This window comes from Delphinus delphis, chromosome 13 (genome assembly GCF_949987515.2).
Source record: "Delphinus delphis chromosome 13, mDelDel1.2, whole genome shotgun sequence".
Classification (NCBI taxonomy): Eukaryota; Metazoa; Chordata; class Mammalia; order Artiodactyla; family Delphinidae; genus Delphinus; species Delphinus delphis.
Window position 1 is genome coordinate 75,902,812 of NC_082695.1, and position 23,592 is coordinate 75,926,403.

At 34.5% G+C, this 23,592-nt stretch overlaps 1 protein-coding gene across 5 annotated transcripts in view; it reads left to right on the forward strand.

Moving 5' to 3' along the window:
- Positions 1-23,592, forward strand: part of RELCH (RAB11 binding and LisH domain, coiled-coil and HEAT repeat containing) — a 121,151-nt gene that overhangs the window by 878 nt on the left and 96,681 nt on the right. For all 5 annotated transcript variants that reach the window (XM_060029172.1, XM_060029173.1, XM_060029170.1 and 2 more), the window contains exon 2: positions 16,696-16,785. In XM_060029172.1, the coding sequence (XP_059885155.1) occupies positions 16,696-16,785 (90 nt within the window). The remainder of the gene's footprint in view (positions 1-16,695; positions 16,786-23,592) is intronic.

Below are 23,592 nucleotides of genomic sequence, written 5' to 3' on the forward strand. Positions count from 1 at the left end.
TCTGCGGTGGAAGCAAAAGGATCTGGCAGTGACTGTTCTCTGCCTGCCTGCCTCCAGCTCTTGGCTGGACTTGCACCTGCTCCTGGCTCCACTCTTGGTGTCGGGATCTACTAAATAGCCAGCGTTTCTAGTTCACTGGCTATTACGTGACCCCAGAAGACTCCCTTGCAACCTTGGTTTATCGCTTTAATCCTTTTTCCGTTTTCTCCAATCCCCTGAATCACCACTGCCTGGAAACAGTGTTCCTTAAATTGTTCGCAGTAATTATTTGACTCAAAGTCAAGAGAGAAAAGAATAGGAAATTTCTCTCCACGAAATCAGATCCACTTGAAGACCCTTTGTCTTTGGGATGACTTGCTCACTCAAAAATTAGGTTTTCTGTTGCATAAAATTTGTTCTGTTTAAATTCAGTTTAATTCCATTTCTGTTCCTTAATTTCAGTAGGTTTCCAAAATTACAGGAAGTCTAAGGAGCTGGCTAGGCAAGTTCTGCCTGCAGTGTATCTGCTGGTCTCACCACCTCACAGGCTTTTTTCTCTGCCTAAGTTAGGAATTAACTTTTTTACCTTGTTATAATCATTGTTAGCAGTATAGAGTAGTCGTTTACTTCATTCATCATATATTTATAAGCATTTCTTATGACTTTAAAACGTGCTGTCAAGGATGTGTACTGTATTCCTAGGACCCACCCCTTTTGAGAGGCATCTTAGATTTTTTCCCTTATTAATGGTATGAGGTGTTTTTGTGCGTTATGTGAGGCCAACTGGAATTTACTAACAAATGTTAAATATACAGTTTTAAAAGTGTAACCCAATTGATTATTTTTTGTCTATACTTTTTTTTTTTTTTTGCGGTACGCGGGCTTCTCACTGCTGTGGCCTCTCCCGTTGCGGAGCACAGGCTCCGGACGCGCAGGCTCAGCAGCCATGGCTCACGGGCCCAGCCGCTCCGCGGCATGTGGGATCTTCCCGGACCGGGGCAAAAACCCGTGTCCCCTGCATCGGCAGGCGGACTCTCAACCACTGCGCCACCAGGGAAGCCCTGTCTATACTTTTAAATGGTGCCAGAGACTTATATTTCCTAACTTAGATGTAGTGAAAGTGCAAAGAGTGCACTTTCCATCAGGGTAAATACTGAGCATATTTCTCTCTTGAATATGGAACTTTCTCAGCAGGTGTAACTTCCTTGCTCAATATTATAGGATAATATTCCGTTTCTGGAAACGATTTTCTCATTGCTGACCTTTAAGACCATAAAATGTAACAAAGAGCAGTGTAACAAAATTGTTAGGTAGTTGGCTTTCTTTGTTTGGTTTCAGATTTTTGAACTATCTAATAATGATTTTCACCTGATAAGCTCTTACTACTTCCTCAAGACCCAGCTCAAATGTCATCTTTGTAAATGTTTCCCACACTCTCCAGGCTTGGTTGTTTGGTTCTTTCATTGTACTATTTTCAAACCTCAACCGTTGCTTTTAACTTTTTGTATTTGATTTGTTAACAGTATCATTTTTCTCCATTAGATAGTCAATTCTTGAGGGTCATCTTTATATTCCTCACAGTTTGTGCAGTTCCTGGCCTGTTGTTGAACATAATTAAATTGCATCTGCTGTGTTTTTCTACTATATAAATATAATGAAATGGGTTATTACTTACTTCATAACTTTATTCTATTTAATTTTAAAGAATTTATTATCCTGTTCACCCTACCTTATTATGGCGTGATATCACTGTTTATAGTGAAAATGTCTCTTAAAAACCTTTCGTATACAAATATATTTATAATTTAGACTAAATATTATAGAGGTGTTTTAGAGTAAAAATTGACTCTAAATGCCTTTGCATTATACATTTTTATAGTTTCTTGAAATAACTTAAGTCCTGTGATCAAAAATCAAAATTTAACTACAATCAAATATTCATCTGCAGTTGTGCTTTTCTATTATCCTCATTTAATTGGACCTGTTTTGGGTATAACTCAAAAATATATAATTAAATATTTTAGATAATGTATTTTCAAGTTAGTACAAAACAAATGAGCAACAGGGAAAAAAATATCAAAATTATCCATAATCCAACCAGTGGTACTTGCCTTTTCTGTCTTTTCTATCCATATAATTTAGAAAGCAAAAATTGTTTTAAACTGTTTTATATAGCTTTATATTAGTTGACAGACACTGTAATTTTTACCATCAACTTTGAGGTAAAATTCCATACAATAAAATGTGCCCATTTCAAGTGTATAGTGTGATGAGTTTTGGAAAAAAAATTACTACTACAAATAAAATACAAAACATTTTTATTGTCACCAGAACTCCTTCATTTTCCTTTGCATTCAATATCCGAAGACCATCACTGACCACTGTAGAACGCAATTTTCCAGTCTTGGCCTAGGCACTATCGAAACTTTGGGCCTGATAATTCTTTGTTGTGTTAGTGTCCTCTGCATTCTAGAATGTTTAACAGCATTGCTGGCCTCTCTGTCTGCTAGATACCAGTAGCAACCACCCTGACCCCATTCCCTAAGTTGTGACAATCAAAAAATGTCACCAGCACTGTCCAAGGAAGGGGAGGGCAAAATTTCCCCAATTGAGAACCACTTCCTTAGTTAAGTTTTGTCTATTTTAAAATTTCATATAAATGCAGTTCCGGAGCATATAGTCTTTTCTGTCTGGCTTCCTTTGCTCAGTAAAATGTTTTTGAAATTTATCCAAATAATGTTTTTATGTGTATTAATAGTTCATTCCTTTTTTGGTTTATCCATTCATCTGTTAGCCATTTGTGTTTTTTCCATTTTTGGCCTGTATGAATAAAGCTGCCATGAACATTCTTGTATAAGTTTTGCCTGGACATATGTTTTCATTTCTTTTGGGTAATACCTAGGAATAGAATTCCTGGGTCATATACTTAGTATATATTTAAATTTGTAAGAAACGGGCAAACTGTTTTTACAAAATGGTTGTATCATTTAATATTTCCATCACCAGTGTGTGAGAGTTTCAATTTCTATACATCCCCCAAACACTTGGTATTTTCAGGCTTTTTATTTAACTCATTCTAGTGAGAGTGCTGTGGTATTTCATTGAGGGCTAGTGATGCTGAGCTATTTCTTCTGAGCTTTTTGCCATTGGGGGTGTGTGTGTGTGTGTGTGTGTGTGTGTGTGTATTGCCATTAATGTATCTTTTGTGAAATGTCTCTTCCCAGCTTGTTATTGAGTTATAGTTCTTTATATATTCTGGACCCACGTCCTTTATCAAGTATGTGTTTTGCAAATTTTTTCTCCCAGTATGGTTGCCTTTTCATTTTTTAATAATGGGTCTTATGAACAAAGGTTTTTAATTTTATCAAGTCCAGTTAATTGGGTTTATTCCTTAATGATTTGTGCTCTTTGTGTCCTAAATAAGAAATATTTGCCTATCCTAAGGTTGCAACAATTTTCTTGTGTATTTTCTTCTAGAAGTTTTATAGTTTTAGCTTTTAAATTTAGGCCTATAATGGCATCATAAAAAGAAGAAATATTTCTTAAATATTCCTCCTATAAATGTGCAGATATTTATAGCACAAACTTTAGTATATTTTGTAATTTTGTAAGATTTACTAAATCATTTACCCAAAAGTCTGTTGACCTCGGTTAATACTAGTATAGTGGTGGTTTTAAAATACTGTAAGAAGTCTTCATACTATATTTAATCTTTTTTCTTGATTAGAAGAGTAGTCTGTATTTATAAAACATTCAAAAATTAAAAGAATTATAGCTTTATAATTTTGATGTTTTCAGTAGAAGAATTTAAAATGAGCTCTAATGAAGTCTCAGTGTTTGATAAATTGTTGCAGCATCATTGTGATGTTCCTACTAGATCCATTTGTTAAACTAATTAGATCTTTTGTATTTCGTTTTACTTGGTTGAATATACACACACATTAATTATATATTTTCCCCTGTATTTTTGCCAGTTGAGCCAATTTGGTAATTGTTTTGCTTTCCAATTAGATTGCAAGATAAAAGTTGTGCCAATGCCATTGATTAGCACTGAACAGATTGTAGTATCTTATCCGGAGGAATGCTGGTTCCACTCTAAGCCTTAGAGTTCTAATCAAAATTAGACTGTAATTGCTTAGGATGAGCCAGTTCTTTGTAGAGACAGTAGGTGGTCAAATAACTTATGCCTTTCAATGATGGATTTCTTTTATTCTGTATTTATCATCCTTTCAAATTTTTGTAAGGCTGCTTATCAGGAGGCATTTATGATTGAATTTAATAATTTAACTTGTGAGCCTACAGACTTCTTGAGTCATCTTTCTCCTTTTTAAAATTTTCTGTTTCATTTCCTTGCCTATCTTTTCTCAAAACTCTGAAAGAGTACATATCTCACTGTGCTCTGTTCCTTTCTTAGTGTCACCTGTGCTGTATGATTACCGTCTTCCAGAGTTCCCATCTCTTCTGCTTTATAAAGTACAGTAGTTCCTCCCTGTTAGGTTGGAATTGGGTTTAGTGCTTCCTCTGGCTTCTAACAGGAGAGTATCAAGAGTATATTTCTAAAATTTATTAGGTTCACTGCTTTTAGCTGAATGAGACTTCCTACTATTGTCTGGACCATATAGATTCCTAAATTTATCGCTTACATGACTGTCATTTTTTTGCCTATGCATTTCAGTAGCTTCAAACTTATTAATTCTTGTGGAAAATTAGTCAGATATTTTCGTTGCCTAGAACAGTGAAGAGTATTGTTGGTATTCAATATTTTACATTGATCAATACATTTATTAAACTGTGATCAACTAAGGATTGTAGGAATCCAAGAGAAGTTTAGTGTATGTCGTTGAGTTTATGTTCTTGATGGAGAGGCAAGAAAGTGAGGGTAAAGAGAAGATAATGTTTATTTTATGTTTTGCCTTGTTTAAAACATCGTCTGGGAACATGCTTACCATTATCTGGCTCACCAATTAATAAAGAGATTTTAAAATGCAGTATGATGTTTCAAGCCATTGTGGTACATAGTTTAAAAGGAAGCAAGATAGGGGCATTAATCAGGGGAAACAGGCCTTATTTCTGTCAAAAATTAAACTTACACTTTCTACTTTAGGGGTGATCTTCAGAATGTATGCTTATCTGTTTCTTTGCTTGTTTTTTTAAAAACATTTGTTGGAAAAAACGTTCCAGGATTAGTGTAATTTTCATTTTGTTTAGTATATTTAGGTCAAAAACTAAATTTGGTTCATTTGTTTTTATATGATGGCTTTTAATTGTGCCCACCCCCTTAACTCCCATGGTTTTAGGATGATTAACTGAAAAAGAACACTTACCTTGATCTAAAAATACAGTCTACTTATATCTAAATTACAAATATCGATTGAGATGGGTCTTAAATATTAATAGCCTATTTTTTTCTTTCAGGTAGTTGTTTTTATTGGCCTCTACCTATAAGTACTGTGAGAGTTGATGATAAAATATGGTTTCTAAATTATTTATACTAAAAACATACTTGTTGATGCTTAAGTGAATTATGTTTTGCTGTTTGGCCATAATTTGAACACAGCTCCTCTTTGGTTGATTTTTGGGGGTTTTGCATTAGTTTAGGATTGATCTACTTCAACTCGCTTATCGTATGAGTGTTTGTTTCAATATTACAATTGACGTTTTTTTGAGATCTAATTGTCATATGACATTTTATTAGTTTTAGGTGTCCAACATAATGATTTGATATATGTCTATATTGTAAAATGATTACCACAGTAAGTTTAGTTAGCAACCATCACCACACAAAGTTACAATTTTTTTTCCTGTATGAGAACTTCTAAGATCTACTCTCTGAGCAACTTTCAAATACACAAAACAGTCTTGTTAACTATGGTCACTATGCTGTACATTCCATCCCCAAGACTTGTTTATCTTAAAATTGGAAATTTGTACCTGCAATTAATTTTTTTTAACATCTTTATTGGAGTGTAATTGCTTTACAGTGTTGTGTTAGTTTCTGCTCTATAACAAAGTGAATCAGCTATACATATACATATATCCCCATATCCCCTCTCTCTTGTGCCTCCCTTCCACCCTCCCTATCCCACCCCTCTAGGTGGTCACAAAGCACCGAGCTAATCTCCCTGTGCTATACAGCTGCTTCCCACTAGCTATCTGTTTTACATTTGGTAGTGTATATATGTCAATGCTACTCTATCACTTCATCACAGCTTACCCTTCCCCCTCCCCATGTCCTCAAGTCCATTCTCTACGTCTGCATCTTTATTCCTGTCCTGCCCCTAGGTTCATTAGAACCAATTTTTTTTTTTTTTTAGATTCCATATCTTTGTGTTAGCATAGGGTATTTGTTTTTCTCTTTCTGACTTACTTCACTCTGTATGACAGACGCTAGGTCTATCTACCTCACTACAAATAGCTCAATTTCATTTCTTTTTATGGCCGAGTAATATTCCATTGTATATATGTGCCACATCTTCTTTATGCATTCATCTGTTGATGGACACTTAGGTTGCTTCCATGTCCTGGCTATTATAAATAGTGCTGCAGTGAACATTGTGTATACCTGCAATTAATTTTTTTTAACATCTTTATTGGAGTATAATTGCTTTACAATGGTGTGTTAGTTTCTGCTTTATAACAAAGTGAATCAGTTATACATATATCCCCATATCTCTTCCCTCTTGCGGCTCCCTCCCTCCAATTAATTTTTAAACTGGTTGCTGACCCCCATTTCGCTGGAGCATGATAACTCTCTAATTCCACATATGCATATGTTTTCTACAAACTAAGGACATCTGCCCAGGAAATCTGAACAAGTTGAATGTAAATTGTCTAATTCACTTTAAAAATAGATTCTTCAGATTTCTGAGAAATGAATACCTGATATAATTGAATACAGCAATGGTATTTACTAAGATTCAGCAAACGATAACACTTAACTATAACAAGATCAAGAAGACTGTCCTAGAGCTGATATATTTGGATTATAGCAAGCTACATGACAGATCTCTCACACTGGTATGAATAAAATAGAGAAATATGGGCTTGGTAAAAGAGTAGCCGTGGAAAGATGCGTAACTAATAAAAACAACAGTAGGTCTGTGCCAGTCTATATCATCTATACTTTTGAACTTGGCCCATTTTTTAAAAAAAATTTTATTTATTTATTTATGGCTGTGTTGGATCTTCGTTTCTGTGTGAGGGCTTTCTCTAGTTGTGACAAGCGGGGGCCACTCTTCATCGCGGTGCGCGGGCCTCTCACTATCGCAGCCTCTCTTGTTGCGGAGCACACGCTCCAGACGCGCAGGCTCAGTAATTGTGGTTCACGGGCCCAGTTGCTCCGCAGCATGTGGGATCTTCCCAGACCAGGGCTCGAACCCGTGTCCCCTGCATCGGCAGGCGGACTCTCAACCACTGCGCCACCAGGGAAGCCATTGGCCTATTTTTTGAAGACCACTCAACTTGTAGTATTGATATCTGATCCTCAGTTCTGCTCTGCCACTTACAGGTCGTTACTTTTAGAGCCTTCTTATGCTGGCCTCTCACTGTTGCGGCCTCTCCCGTTGCGGAGCACAGGCTCCGGACGCGCAGGCTCAGCGGCCATGGCTCACGGGCCCAGCCGCTCCGCTGCATGTGGGATCCTCCCAGACCGGGGCACGAACCCGTGTCCCCTGCATCGGCAGGCGGACTCTCAACCACTGCGCCACCAGGGAAGCCCTACAGCCTTCTTATTCTGTGTAAAGCATAGTAATCATTTCTGTCCACTGCTAGTTATAGGGTTTTAATGAAGTTTACATGAGGGTATATATGTGAGAGGACTTCAAAAACTCATTTTATAGTTCTTTCTTTTATAAGAAAAAATATATGAAGCGATGAGGGAAAACCAGATCAGATTTGCTGATGATAAAAGACTGAGAAAGATAGGTGATATCTGCTAGTACTAATTTGTAGGATTAAATGGGACTAATGGGTATATGGCATCCTAATTAAAATAATCGTTTAAAAAACATACTGGGAACATTTGTACTTGAATTTCACAGGAAAGTTCGATAGCATTTCTTTTTGAGTAGCCACCATAAATTAGATCAAAGAAGTCTGCTCATTTTAAGGGAAAAAGCTGTATAGCATAGTGAGTTAAGAGCACAGTTTGGAGTCAGACTACCTGGCTTGGATCCTGTTTCTGCTACTTTTTTATCCTTGTGACTTTGAATAAATAACTTAATCTCTCAATGCCTCAGTCTCTTCATCTAAAAATGAGAATAATGGTACCTACCTCATAGAGCTGTTGTGAGAGTCAGCTGAATTAATATTTATTATCATTTGCAGTAAGTTTGTATAAGTGTAAAATAAATTATGAAAAGGCAAACATTGGATTTAGGATTTTGTAATGGTTCATTAAAACCTACTACCGTACAGTTAATGCATTGTATTTTATGTCTGTAAAGGCATTGTACCTACATTTTTACAGATGTGTTTAATCACATTCATGTAAGTTATTTTTAAGTATAATTTCTTTTTGTGTTCTTCTTAGACAGTGATTACTTACTCAATTTTATAACTAATGGATGGCCAGAAAAGGTTTTTTTTCCCTTTATTTATTTTTGTTTTGGAACTTAATAATAGTTTTAAAAAATCAATATATGTTGCCATCTACAGAACAAGTACTTTAAAAGCAAAGAAGAGCAGAGGTAGACAGAGTGAAGTAAGAAAGAGATTACAGACCAGAAACAAGCTCAAGGAGTCTTTTGTATAGGAGAAAGAGTCAAATCAGTGCGGGAAGGGTAGGCTATTCAATAAATTTTTCTCCTTCTAGAGGGAAATTATTTCTTTACCTCCTACCATACACATACACACACACGAAAACAAAGTCTCCAAATGAATTAAAATACTAAATGTGGGAAATGGAACTTGAAAACTTTTGGAAGAAAATATTAAAACATATTTATGACCTTGAGGTGAGGATTTCTTAGACATAAAAATTGTACACTTTAAAGTAAGAGATTGATATATTTGTATCAAAATTAAAATTCCTGTATGTAAAAAGCTAACATAAAGTAAAAGACAAGCCACAGACTAGGAGTACATATTTGCCATATACATATAACAGTCAAAAATTATTTCAAATTTAGAATCTGTATAGAATGCCTATAAATTAAGAGAAGGAAAAATAACCTAATGAAAAATAGGCAAAGGATAAAAATAGGTAATTCAAAAAGAAGCAAACCAATAAAAAGTTGCTCAAATTCACTAGTAATCAGGGAAATGCATTTCACAATACCCAGCCTTTTGGCAAAAATGAAGATGTCTGACAACTCTTAGTATTCCTGATATGGAGGAAGCAGGCACTCTTGTGCTACCAGTAGAAGTGTCGATACAACTACTTTGAAGAATATTTTGATAAAATCTAGAAAAGTTGAAGATGTGCACACCCTTCAACCCAGCTTTTCCACGTGTAAGTATTTGGAACTTATGAGGGTGTGTAACGAGGTGTGTACAAGGTTGGAAACAGTCCTCTTGGCCATACATAATGGAAACATTAGTTATGGTATATTCATGAAATGGGAATCTTAGCAGCCTTTAATCAGATCTCAGATCTGTTGTGGAGCATTACAGTTCTATACCATTATTTAAATTTTCAAACACATAAAACAATACTGTATATTATTTGTGGGTACTTGTATATGTATTATAGATATAAAAGCATCAACTAGAGTCACACCAAATCCATTACTGTGATTGCCCTTGAGGAGGGAAACATTAGGGACATGAACTTTAAGGTATTATTTCTTTTTAAATTGCAAACTGTTAGCAGTTGTTCATATCAGGTGGTGGTTATATGGTGTTGTACTTTTCTTTAAAGCAATTTAAAGTAAAGCATTTTAAAGTATTTTTGTCAAAATTTGCATGTAGTAAATTCCGGTAAAACAAGAAAAATTTGTAGTGGGAGTTATAACTCCACTATTCCACCCTTAATTGGCACCTAATCCTATAACTGTGCAGTGTAAATTGAGTTTGGTGTTTTTAGTGACATGAAATACCATCTTCTTTCTGGTATATGAACCCAGAGAATGAATTTTGCATAGTAAGTTATTTCTGCATATGTATTTGGTATATGTCTACCTTTTTTGTTACCTTATATTGAATATCTGTCTTGTGTCATCTATTAATTAAATTTGCACAAAATAACAGCAAAAAAATATCATTCTTTGCTCACAAACTAGTGGTACATATGTACCAGTTTCTCTATTCTCAGTCTCCTGTTGCCATTTGTAACCTTGAGGATTAGTTTTATCTGGAAGGGAAATCTTCAGAATCAGTTAATAATTCTTAGTATAATGTTGACACAAATCTCTTTTAAGATACATTTGACATGTTTCAAGTGAACAAAACTGTACCAATAGCTTTTTATTGCATCGTATGAGGAGTTTTGTAACTATTCTGTTGATGTATATCTGTACGGAAATAGAATTACTGTTAGAAAAGTACCTAGCAACAGCCTTAAAGTTTCTAATTTTTCTAGGTAAGAGTAGCTCTTGATTGTAGGCATTCTTTACAATCATGGGAACCTTCTTTTTTTCTTCAGGGATGGATATGTGAGTAAGGAGCATTGACCAAAGAATATAAGGTGGGATGATGAGAGTTATGAATGTATCACCAAAATCTCTAGTCACATTTTATTATTGTTCTTAATGTTTAATATTTGCATTTTGTACCCTTTAATAAGTTACAGCAGTAAGAATTTTTGTCTCCTAAACCTTCTAATAAGATGTCCATATCAAATAGGTAGCCTGTACTGATGGGTGATTTTTGAATCTACAGTCTTACTGAAGTCTTCCTAACAGATTTTTTTTCTATAAACAGTATTGTCTTCTGAATGCAGTTTTGATCAAATATGTGTGACACAAAGGTCGGAAAGTAAAATGTATACTTATGTACTGTTGGTTGGATACTCTTTTGAGAATAATTTGGTGATATCAATCATATTTTTAAAATACATATTCCTAAAAAATAAAATAAAATACATATTCCTTAATATCCAATTCCATTTCTATAATTTATTATAGACAAGCTTGTTTGCATTACTACTGAACCTAGGTTTTTTTCATATATTCTACAAGTAAAGGTATCAAAGATTGAAAACAACCTGACTGTCCAACAGTAGGGGATTGGCTAATTAAAAAAAACGATCTATATGTGCCGATGTGGAATGATCACCAAGATATATGATAAATTGAATAAATTAGGATGCAGGCTAATTTATTCAGGTATTTGTGTTTTTCCATTTACATACAAAAAGGGAGAAATTGGCCTATGCCTAGGATATTTCTAAAAGGATATATACAGAAGAGGCTAAACAATGATTGTCGTCACAGAGGGTGATTGGTGGTTGGGAGATGGGCTTACCTTTTCTTTGTATGCCCTTTTATATTTTACCACATATCATGTCTTAAGTGGCAAGGCTGGGATTCCAAACCAGATCACTAACTTCCAAGTCTGCATTCTTTCCATTACACCACAACTACTGTTTTGTCAATTTTAAAGCACAGTTAAGCAAATATTCTTAAATCATTTTAGTGTATGGTCAGGCAAAGTATCTTAATAACTCATTCAGAGTATATCTTATTAACTCAGAGTAGCCAGTCGTTTTAATGCAGAAGGCAAGTCAGGTAGTGTAATATTGATCATTTAAAAAATAAAGCGATAAACTATAGCACCACATCAAGACAGAGGTGAATAATCTGCTGAATGAAATTCTAAGGAAATCTGCCAAGGTTGGATTAGCATGTACTCTCTTTTTCAGTCTTGAAGCTTTGCTGCATGGTTACATCTAAGTTTCTGGTCTAGACATGGAACATGGCTAAGCCTCAAGGAGGAGACCCCAGTTGCCATCATGGGTGTAACCTTCTTCCAGATATTCCCACCTATTATTTCAAAACTCCCCAGCAGTAAGAAATGGTGTTCATTTGTTTTTGAAACCAGCTGGTCCTGGTTAGGTGGCTTAGATCGCTCAAGGTAGTGTCATCGTATTGTCTATGGTCTTTCTAACCATCCATCAGCCCTGTGCTTGTGTGCTGCCTTAGTTCAGGCCTTTAGCTTACATCTATCTGGACCCTCAGTTTTAGCCTTATAACTGGTTCCTGTGCCTTTAAACTTTTCCTCCATCCTTATTCTTAATTGATTTTAAAAGCTATTCATTCCTGTCGCTGCGGCTAAAACCTTTTAACATTGCTTTCTGCTGTCCAAGGCAACTTTTTTGAACTCTTTTTTTATTAGCAAAATTATATATTGCAGAAACAAGAATTTAATTCTTCTTAGGAATTTTATTTTTTCCCATTTTTGCATAGTATATGATAAAAATGACTTTGAAATATGTTATTATAAGTGTGCATCATAAAGTTCTCCCTGTAATTTTGCTTCTTCCTACCTTTTCAACCCTGTTGTCATATACCAACCATTGGTGTACTCACATTGTTTACTCAATGTCCCTTGAACATGTTTTATATATTCCTATCTCAGTGCCTTTGGCCATATTATTTTTCCTTCTCTTGGAATTCTTTTCCTCCATCCTCCTTTTGTTTTTTCCAGATTCTGTATATCCTTAAGGGAAGGTCCCGTTTATGTTCCTTCCTCTCCCTGAAGCTTCTCCAGCACATAGTGATCTCTAAATCCCCTGAACTTGTGGTATTTTTTGTCTGTCTCACTTATGGAGATTAATTATATGGAAACTTGTGACTGTGTTAGTGTTACTGAAATTTTTGTATATGTTAATGTTTTAGCTGACTGGATTTTTTTTTAAGATGTTTGTTGGAGTTCCTGTCTCATATATCTTTGACTTCTTTCACACCTGGCACAAATGCCTAAAGTAGGCAATATATAAATGTTTATTTAGCATGCGTATAGAAAAGAGACCATATTTTATTTATCTTTCTGTCACCAGTGCGTAATATTGTGCCTGGCAAATAAGGCTTTGAAAAAATGTTGATGTTATGTTAAAGAAATGATCTTTAGGTAATGGGATCCTATAAATATGTAAGTTTGGAATATTCCGTGTGAAATTAGCTTTTCCCTGTATAGCCTGAGGAAAGTTGAGTCCAGGCTGATCTTTCTGAGGCCTTTCACGGTATCAAGCCCAACTTAGCTGGAATCTAGGAGATCTGAACCTGCATGCTTTTACATATTGTTCAAGGGAACTAATGGTTTAGAGCTCAGGCTTTGGCATCAGAGAGCTTGAGTTCATATTTTTACTCTGCTACTTCCTAGCTGCGTATCTCTGGGACAGTCTCTGTTTCCTTTACTGTAAAATATGGAAGGTAATGACTCCTCTTGCAGGGGACTGTCACAAAGGTTAAATAAGGTTATCTATGAAAAATATCTGGCACAGAATAAGTGGTCAGAAAATCTTCAATATAATAACTAATGCTGTTATTAATAATAATATTCCTTTTAACCTGATAGCTGTTCATATGGTAAAATCATCCAGCATTATAGAAATTTTAATTTCAGTGAATAGTTTGTCAATAAAATTTCAGTGTTCAAGCCTCTTCCTAAGTTTAAGTCTTTTGATTTGACATTTAACTCAGTGTGATCTTGTGACAGAAAAGACAGTGGACTGCAAACTGGGAGACTTACATTGTACCCCTAGCTTGCTCACAGATTAATTTGCTTAACCTTTAACATAAAGTAGTCTAACTTTATTATCGTTATCTGTTTACAGCACGAAACTACAGTGGTTTATAAACTTATTAAGGCAAGAACCAAGTCTTATTGAATTTTATCTTTCTACTCCCTACCATGGGTTAGTAAATATGCATTGAATGAATACACGGTTCAGTTTTCTCATCAAACTGGGGTTGATGGAGGGGTTGGACTATCTCTAAGATTCCCTCTAGCTCTCAAATATTTTGAACATAGGGGTCAGTGAAGTGAGTCCCAGTGTTAGAGAAGAACTGAGGATCAGAAAATATAAATGTTTTGCCATTGACAGATTCCTAAGATCCATTTTTAATTTAAGTGGATACATATTAAAGTGTTTATGCATGACCTCAGATTTAGATATAATTACTTTTAAGGTAAATTTGTTATCTTTCTGTTTATTAAATTTATATACTATATACTTCTTTCTTTGTTACTTATCATGACACAGGCATGGTTCAGTAAACGATCTTTACTAAACAAATTGGAATTTAAAGCTAATTGCTTGACATTATTTTTCTTCCTATTCTTTAACTGTGAACTGGGTACTTTTGTGACTTTTTAATTATAAAATGCCCATATCATAAAAGGTATTAACTGTGTTTGGGGAAAAAATACCAAAGCACAAATAAAAAAATTCAAGCAGTATAGAGAGGAGTATGTATTGAAAAATTTTAACTCTACTTCTTGGAGTCAGTTATATCTATAACCTTTAAAAATTATTATTCAATATTTTATTGTAGCTTCCTGTCAGTAACCTGGTACATTATAGTTGTTCACTAAATGTTCACTGAATTAACCAATGCTCTTTACCTATTAGTCTTAAATTCCAAAGTACATTTTATGTACAAAATCTGTTATACGTTAGCCCCATCAAAGTTAAAATTACTTCCTTCTATAATTTTTTTCTGACATGGAATAAATTTTAATAAATTAGGAGATTTCTTTTTTACTTTTATGATACTATAGTTATTGTTAGTTAAAAAGACATTAGAACTTTTTTTCTTGGAGAATATAAAATTGTTGGCTTGGAACTAAAAAAAATAATTAGAATATATTTTTCAATGGCCATAATAATACCAAGTCAAAAATTAAGCAGTGTTTGCTTTCCCCAAGAACTCTTCCTATTGCATAGGTGATTTCTTTGAAACTTTTAGAGAAATAGTAACAGTATAATGGAGGAATAATATATGGTGATCAAATAGGCTCTAACCTAGGCCTGTATGTGTGATTGAAAATACTCTAACCTAGGCTTGTATGTGTGATTGAAAATACTAGAAAACACTTAGAAAACTAACATTAGATAGATACTTAACATAATAGAAAAATATTTATCCAGAATCAACAACCAACATCATACTTAACAGTTCATGATAACCCAAACTCCTGTCAATATATAGAACATTACTGTCACCCCAGAAAGTTCCCTCATGCTCCTTTCCGGTCAGTCAGTCCCCACCCCTTTCAGCCCCCCACTCCAAGAACCACTATAATGATTTTTTTCTACCATAAATTACTACTGCCTATTCTAAGAGTTCATGTAAATGAAATTATACATTATATACTCTGCGTAAGGCTTCTATCATTCAGCATAAAGCATTGAGATTCAGTCATGTTGTGGCATATATCTCAATAGTTTTTTTTTAATTGCTGAGTAATGTTCCTGAGTTCAGCCTATATTTAATATGAACTTTCTAGATTTCTGTAGTTACTATTGTTATTTGGTGTTTCTTGGTTTATGCTTAAAATAAATTATGCTCTAATGAATGGTACTGTAATACTTGATTTTCTGTTATTTATGCTGTCTTAAAACTTAATAGCAAGTTGTTATTTATCAGATATAATTAAATTGCAGGGGTATTAAATGCTTCTGTGAATAGAAACAGTGTTCTCAGAAGAGTACTATATATAGAATTTCACTTAATAGGAATTTAAAGATAAGTGGTACATTGATAATGACATAGCTGTATTTGAAGAGTCAACCATTTCAATTATTGGCATGTACTAATTGTTTTAAAAGGAGGTGAGGGAGCCCTACGTGGAGTTCAAATCTTTATTTCTGTAACTTGCGTTCATTTGTCCAGACTGTGCTTTCTAAACACAGATAATCTATTCCTTAGAGCAATATATAAACAGTAGACATTATGTAAGTAGCATGATTTAATAGAATGAGTTGACCTAGCCTCTCATTTGTCCCTTCTTTGCATTAGCTAACTAGATCTCCTTTAGTGAGTATCAGCATTGATTTCTTCCTTTTAGTGAGAATGTTTACATCGTGTTTTTCTGTTTAGGGACACTTAAAAATCTGGCAAAAGCTAGGGACACTCCCCACTACCACCATGCACTTAAAACACAGAACTCTTGAAACCCCTTCATTTGCCTTTTGCATCCCATATTACAAATTCAATAAATGAAGTCTTTAGGAATTATCTTGTTTACTTTCTTTTACTTAAACCCACATCCATTTCACTACCAGGACATGTTGGTTCTACATCAAAAAATAACCCTGAACACTTCTCACATTTCTACTGCCTCTATTCTAGGCCAAATGTGATCATCTCTCACCTACATGACTCTAATAGCCTCTTTTTTTTTAATTGTTATTTTATATTAAAGTGTAATTGATTTACATAGTAGCCTCTTAACTGGTCTCTCTACAAATCACTTTCCTTACAGCAGCCAAAATGATTTTCCAAAAATGTATGTGTTTTTGTTGTTTTCCATTGTACTTGGAATAAAATTCAAACTGTTTACAGTTTTGTTGTCCTTAGCTGGGCTTGCATTTTATCCTGTGTGTCCATTATTCAGGAGTTAGTTAGAGATCTGGGCAGGGAAACATGAGTTACTTCAAAGTAGCTTAATTGGTATGAGCATTTTTACCTTATTGTTTTAATAGAATTCCTATATCTTAGAGTCACAGTTTATTCACTGGAAAAAAAATCTTAGCTAATTGATTTCCAGTCCCTTATTTTGGCAGTTAAATAAAAATCTGTTTAATTCTATTTTTTTTTTGGTTTATTACAGATCGAGCTGGGAGCATCAGTACCCTTGATTCTTTAGACTTTGCAAGATATTCAGATGATGGTAACAGGGAAACGGATGAGAGAGTGGCAGGTGAGTAAGATTGTAAAGACAGATTTGGATTTTTTGACATTCCAGAAATAATAAAATGACTTGAAGAATTCTCTTCTTTCTATAATTTGATATGTGAATATATTGATATAGTTATTATACAAAGTTATGTTACTAATTTATTGGCTGAAGGGAACATGCCAACCCCCAACTGCTCTTTCCAGTGGTGCTCTGAATTTTTGGTTATGCACACCTACAGTTTGCTGAGTTCTGCTTGTAGCCAGTAGTTTACAACCATGTAGTTATACAACTGGTGTAAAAGAGGTTTAAGTTAGCCATGGTTTAGTACAAAGTTAGTTGGTCATTGGCCTCCTCATTCCTTTTATCCTCCAAACCAGGGCTGAGTAATATTCATGTGTTATATACCAATACAGCTCTACTGATTGTTAAAATTGGTTTAAATACTTCTATGCTGGTTGGTGAATAAAACTTTGCTTGGGTCCCTGGATGCTCCCTGGCCATCACTGCATCTCTCCAGAAACTTCTCTTGACTTGCCTGTGATCCAGAAAATAAAGGGTTAATGCTTGGTCCATCAGGAGCCTCCAGGACCTTGCCCATTCCAAAAAGAAGGCCAACATCCTTATTAGTTGCTTGGTTTCTCATTCCAATCTCCTTCCCCTCTCCATCCTCCCACCATTTCTGCCTTTTAGGCATCACCACTGGATCTGTAGGGACTTCAGAAAACCAATTTGTACCCTCTGTGTTCTGCCCACATCAAATGAGGCCAGTTGGATTCTTCTGGGGGTCCACCCTGGGATTTACCAGTGTAGCAGCTCTGGCTTCTCAGGTGTCAAGTGACTGGTACTTTTCTGGTGCTTCAAGGCTGTGGCTGTCTGTTATTGAAGTAATTTTTGAATGTCTTATTGGAATTGTAGTTTTCTTAGGACGTTGACTCTGAGATAGATGGGAAGCAGACAGACATCAGTTAGGTATTTTAATCCACCAGAATGGTGGGCACACCTGGCACAGGAAGGATGCCACGTGGGACAGATGAGAGCCTGTGAAGGAAATATTTTTCTTCCATTTACTGGGACAAGTTTGTTAAAACCTACCAAATGTTTGCCTGTCATAGTCATTATGAATAAAAGTGAGTGCTAATTTTTATATAGCACTTGCTCCATTCTGGACACTGTTGTAAATGTATATTAACTCTTTGAGTTATAGAATTATCATCATCCTCCCCTCCCCAAGAAACTGAGGCACTCAGAGATTATTAAGACTTTAGTGGCAGAGCTAAGACTTGAACGCAGATAACCCAGCAGCAGAGCCCACAACTGACTGCACTGTATGCTACCTCTTAGCATGAAGGATGAGGTTTGACCTGGTTAAAATGACATTCCAATATGTGGTTTTCATTTATAACTCAAGAATAGAGCTATTGAATGTTTAAAAAATCTCTCTTTCCCTAATCTCTTCCCTGAGTTAGGGGAAAAAAATGACGTAATTGTTTTTAGTTCAACAGAGGCTAAGAGAGGATTCAGCAGTGAGAACAATAGCATTATCAATTGAATGGAGAAGTCATTGGAAGAGTTTAATGCAGCTCCATATATCAAGTCATGATTTAGTCATAAGCATTATTAATTGAAAGCTGTATCAAAAAAGAAATCACATCAGTACTGTCTGAAAATTAGCAAATCAAATGGGAATTATTTGAATAATTTTAGGACAGACTTATCCTACTAATTATATCATTTGTTAAGTGGCATTGTTATATTTAATTATATAGTAAATGTTAGCTATTCTGTGTTTTCTGTTATATGTTAAGTATTAAATGCATGGTATTTTGGTTTATTAGAGACTAACCAAATATATTTAGTTTTGTATATTGTATTGTTGTTCAGATGGTTATGTATCAGAAAATAACTTCTACCCAGAAATAGACCACATAATTATTTTCTTCCCTTTAATTTTTGTTTGAAAACCTAAATTTTAGACTTAGTAAAATTTAAGAGGTTCATCATTATTCTCAGTATTTAGGTATTTTAGTATTTCTAATTAGGGGGAACAATGATATAGAAGCAAGATGTTATAATTAAGCAATATGTTATAACTAAGCATAAATAAGAGTGAATATTTTAAATATTTGGTAGTTTTGACCTTATATTTTTAATCTAAAGATTATACTCTTATCTCTAAGTTTGGGGAGATAAAGTAATTTTTGCTTACTATATAATGCTAATGTATAAATATATGCTATCTTGAGAAAGAAATACTATGTGGTGTCACTTATATGTGGAGTCTAAAAAATAATACCAATGAATCTATATATCAATGTAAAACAGAAACAGTTATAGACTAGAAAACAATCTTATGGTTCCCCAAAGGGGAGAGGGAGGAGAGGATGGGACAAATTAGGAGCATGGGATTAACAGATACAAAGTACTCTACATAAAATAGATAAACAACAATAGATACACAAACAATAGATAAACAATGCCCTCTGTAGCACAGGGCATTATACCTAATACCTTGTAATAACCTGTAACGAAATATAATATACAAAAAAATCGAATGACTATGCTGTACCCCTGAAGCTCAAGACAATATTGTAAATCAACTATACTTCAGTGTAAATGAGTGACTGAATGCTGTCTTCCATCTTCACTGGAAAAGGGAAGGAAATGTATGTTATTCCAAGAGAATGGCATTTAGACTTTTAATGCTCTTGTGACATCGCCTATTATTGAACCAAATGTGTGATACGTGGATGAAAATTTCAATTAATCACAATTCCCATTTACAAAAAAATTTTTGGCTCTTTGCTAACCATTGCTAGTAACTTAGAACCTAATCGAAAAATGAACAATCCAGAAAAGATAATTATCCTGCCATCTATCATTGGATCACGTGTAAACCTCACTGAGAAAGAATAAAAATCTCTTTTATTTTCGTATACCAGTCTTGGGCAGAAGGAGATTATAGATAATACAGGTATTGAGTCCGCTGCCTCACGATGCAAATGTAGGGTCTGCTCCAGCCTTTAATAAACTGTTGCTGTCTATGAGACATATATATACTACTACATGTGGGTTCAGCATCATTCTTATCATCTTTTCCCTAAATTTAAATATCTGGTTATTTTTTCAAGTCTGTACAGGTGTTCCTTTAAAGAGGAAAAGATCTCTAAATGGGCAAATGTTTATTGAGCACCTGCTCTGCCAGGCACTGTTCCGGTTGCTTTATATAAAATACTTATTTAACCTTGTTAACAATCCTTCAAGATAGGTCATGATATCCTTATTTTATAAATCAGAAAACTGAAAAGCTTACCAAGATTGAAAAATTTTCGCAGTAGCCTCCATATGACTAAAGGGCAAAATCAGGATGTGAACCATATAGGTTTTTATTCCAGGGCTCACGATGTATCTTTAAGTATCAGGCTGGAGCTTTGACTCATCGGTACATTCATGTGGATAGCAGAATCTTATCTTTCCCATACAAGACTGTTTCAACATAGTCATTTTCTTTCCAAAAAAGTAAAATTTCAAAAGCATTTCACTTCAAATATTTTCCACTTCTGAATTTAGTAGACACCAAACCAAAATGAGCTTAATTTAACTGACTTTTTAGTAAAAGCCTTTCTATATGTTATTAAACAAAGCTGTACAGTGTACATACAGTGTAGCTGTTAAATTTTCAAGTTTTCTTCAAGATAGCAAGGGACATCTATGTTCTAAATATTGGGATTGCCATTCTTTAATTAGACATTTTGAGCATCTGCTACGTATTAGGTATTATGTTAGGCGCTAGATACAGACGCATGAAATAGACAGAGTTTCTGCCGTCAAGGAATTTGTACTAAAACCTGTCTATATCTGTAATACAAATAAATGTTCAGTACTTTGGAACTAGTGATAAGGAACTTGTTGATTTTAGAACCATCTGTATCCCTGTCTCAGGTTCACCTGATCCATCTTTTAGCATCAGAGTCTCTGATTTTATTTGTTCTCATACCTCTACCTGTTACTGTATTACTTCTCTAGTTCATACCTTAATTTTTGTATTGGGATCTAGAGAACTGCAGAAACTGTTCTTTCCAATTTGCAGGGAAAGACACTACTGAATGCTGGTAAGATCACTGATGTTTAGATTTATTAGATATGGCATCAAGTACTGGAATGCCCATTCATACAACTAACATTTGCTGAGTCCTCTATATTCAAGGTATTATACTGTTCTGGGAACAATAAACAACAAAGTAGACATATGAAGCCTTTTTAAGCTTACGTAATCTAGTAAACATTCTAAAATGAAATTCAAATTTTTGCCTGTGGGTTAGCCTGGCCTTACCCCCTGGGTAAGAAGCATCATCAGTAGCCCTCTCATTCCTTAGCTGTTGGGCTGCAGCATACATATCCAGCTTTATCAGGATTAAACAAGCCTATCTGTCTTATTATAATATATTTTTCCTTAGTACAAATATCTTTACCTCCTGTTTGCAGTACTTTTTGTTTTTCTTATTTTCAACTTTACTTAAATCTTATTTATGGTTTTGTATGATTTAAAATAGGATAGATGCTCCAACAAGGCTTTTAAGGGCAACAAGCCTTTGATGTGAGTTGTAAATTGTTAAAATTTATATAAGTCATAAAGGTCTGAACTAGGACAATTGCAGAGACAATTGAGATGAATGGTTATTTAGGATTCAAGGGCTGGAATCATTATGGCTTGACATTGAATTAATGTGGGAGTAAGGGCAAGAGGTAAGTGAAGAGTAATCTCCAGGTTTCTTATTTGGGCATCTGGGTAGATAGTGGTGCCCTTAATGAAGAGATACTGCAGGAGGAGGGAAGACAGATTTGAGAGGAAGATGATGAAGTTCATTTAGATAGGATCAAATTCAAAGTTTATGAGACATTCAAGTGGGCATGTCCAGTTGATAAACAGGTAGCCCTGTTTATCTTGGGGGAAAAATTTTAAAGATTTCTGAATCTTAAGAGTACTGGTGAGAGTAAAACTGTAAGAGTGAAATGTTTATCATCCCAGTATGTAGAGTAAGAAAAGGACCAGGGAGGACACTCTGGGAAACACCAACTTTGAGATGAATGATAGAGGAATTTGTAACAGAACCTGAGCAGGAGGAAGAATAATGGGAAGAATTTTCTTCTTTTAAAGTTTAAGGAGGAGGAATTTTTTCCCCCTCAGAAGAATATAGAACTAAATGTCTACAAACTACGGAGATTGCATCTTGCTTCCGTTCATTTATTTCTCACTATTTGCTAGGTCATGCGTAACAGTCCTCTACCTTTCTTAGGTCTGTAATAGGCAGGGAGCATTCTCTAAACCCAGAAGGAGTGGTGATGGTACTGCCTGGGGATTTTTGTATTATTTTAGGAATATATTTTTATTCTAATTCATATTCTTATGAGAATTTTCCTCTTTTCCTAGAACCTTTCCTGGGATAATAAAATAAGTATTAAGGATGGGGAAGTGGTATTTTATTACCACTATAATATTCTGATCAGTATTATAGGAAAGATCTAAAATATGTATTATTTTGAGTTTTGTGCCAAAAGAACTAAGACTAACAAATATTTCAAGATAATATTAGTAATATATTTAGTTGGGGCAACAAAGAATCAATATTTCTTTCTGCTTTGAAATTTAACACTGCATCTTTGGTGTCTCGACATGGTCAATTGTATATATCCCAAGTCACAAGCACCTGATATTGACGCTCTCAACTACCCCTGATATAATGCCAGTATTATCCAACCCTATTTAGGAAATAACTATCTCAACTAATCTAGAATTGCTTATACTGACTTAGTCATTAAATATTTTGGTAAGATTGTAATATGCAGTATTAGAATATACCTATGTCTGCGATTACTTTAGTTCCAATAAAATTGCATTCAGCAGGGTTGGGCTAGTGGAGGGTTGGAATAGTGGAGTGAGCAGGCTGGTAGTTGGTTCCTACAGTGTTTTTTAAAAACATGTACTTCTTCAAACATTTTTATGAAGAATTATAATATTTGAAAAATACTTGGAGGTTGCTTGGTACAATGTATCTCTTTACAGGATAATAAATTTTGAGATTTAATCCAATATTTTTTTAATGAAGAAGTGACAAATTTATATATGTGTAAATATAGGTGTTCAGACCTTTCTTGTGAAACTTTCTCACATAACTGCAAATACTTGATCATACTGTGCCTTTATAGAGACGTGCTATGGCTTCAAAGATATGCCTTTGTCTTTTAAAGTCTATATTGTATATTAAGAAACATGCAGCAGAGTGAATTCATTTTGATAAGCACTATCTTTCCAGAGCATTGGTACCTTTTAATGACATTTGGCAATGTATGTGTAGATGTGCATAAAAATATAAATTCTTGCCGTCTGACATGGGTTTTTCTGGCTTTCTGTGCCTTGATCATTTAGTGTTTTGCTCTTGGTCACCTAAACTTTCACCAGTTGAATCTGAGTTTTTTTCACAGTTTGTGTTTTAACCAGTTTTTTTTTAATTTATTTTTTTCATATTTCTTTCATTCTGGTGCAGGGCATTTCTGATCTGCAATTGTTCTGTAATATGTTAGTAAATTGTAAGTGATTCTGGAAGCATAATATGTATACTCATTTTGCTTGTGGTATAGTTAAGTGCTTTTAAATCAAAATAAATTACCTAAAGTTTTGAAATAAAAAGAAAAGTAAACCTATTCTGTACTTACCTAACACATTGAATGTGTGTAGTCTGACTTTAAACACAAACTCTAAGAGTTTCCAGAAGTGTTAAGTTTTAGGAAATGTTTTAACTTTGTTGCACAGAAATATTTGCAGATCAGCAT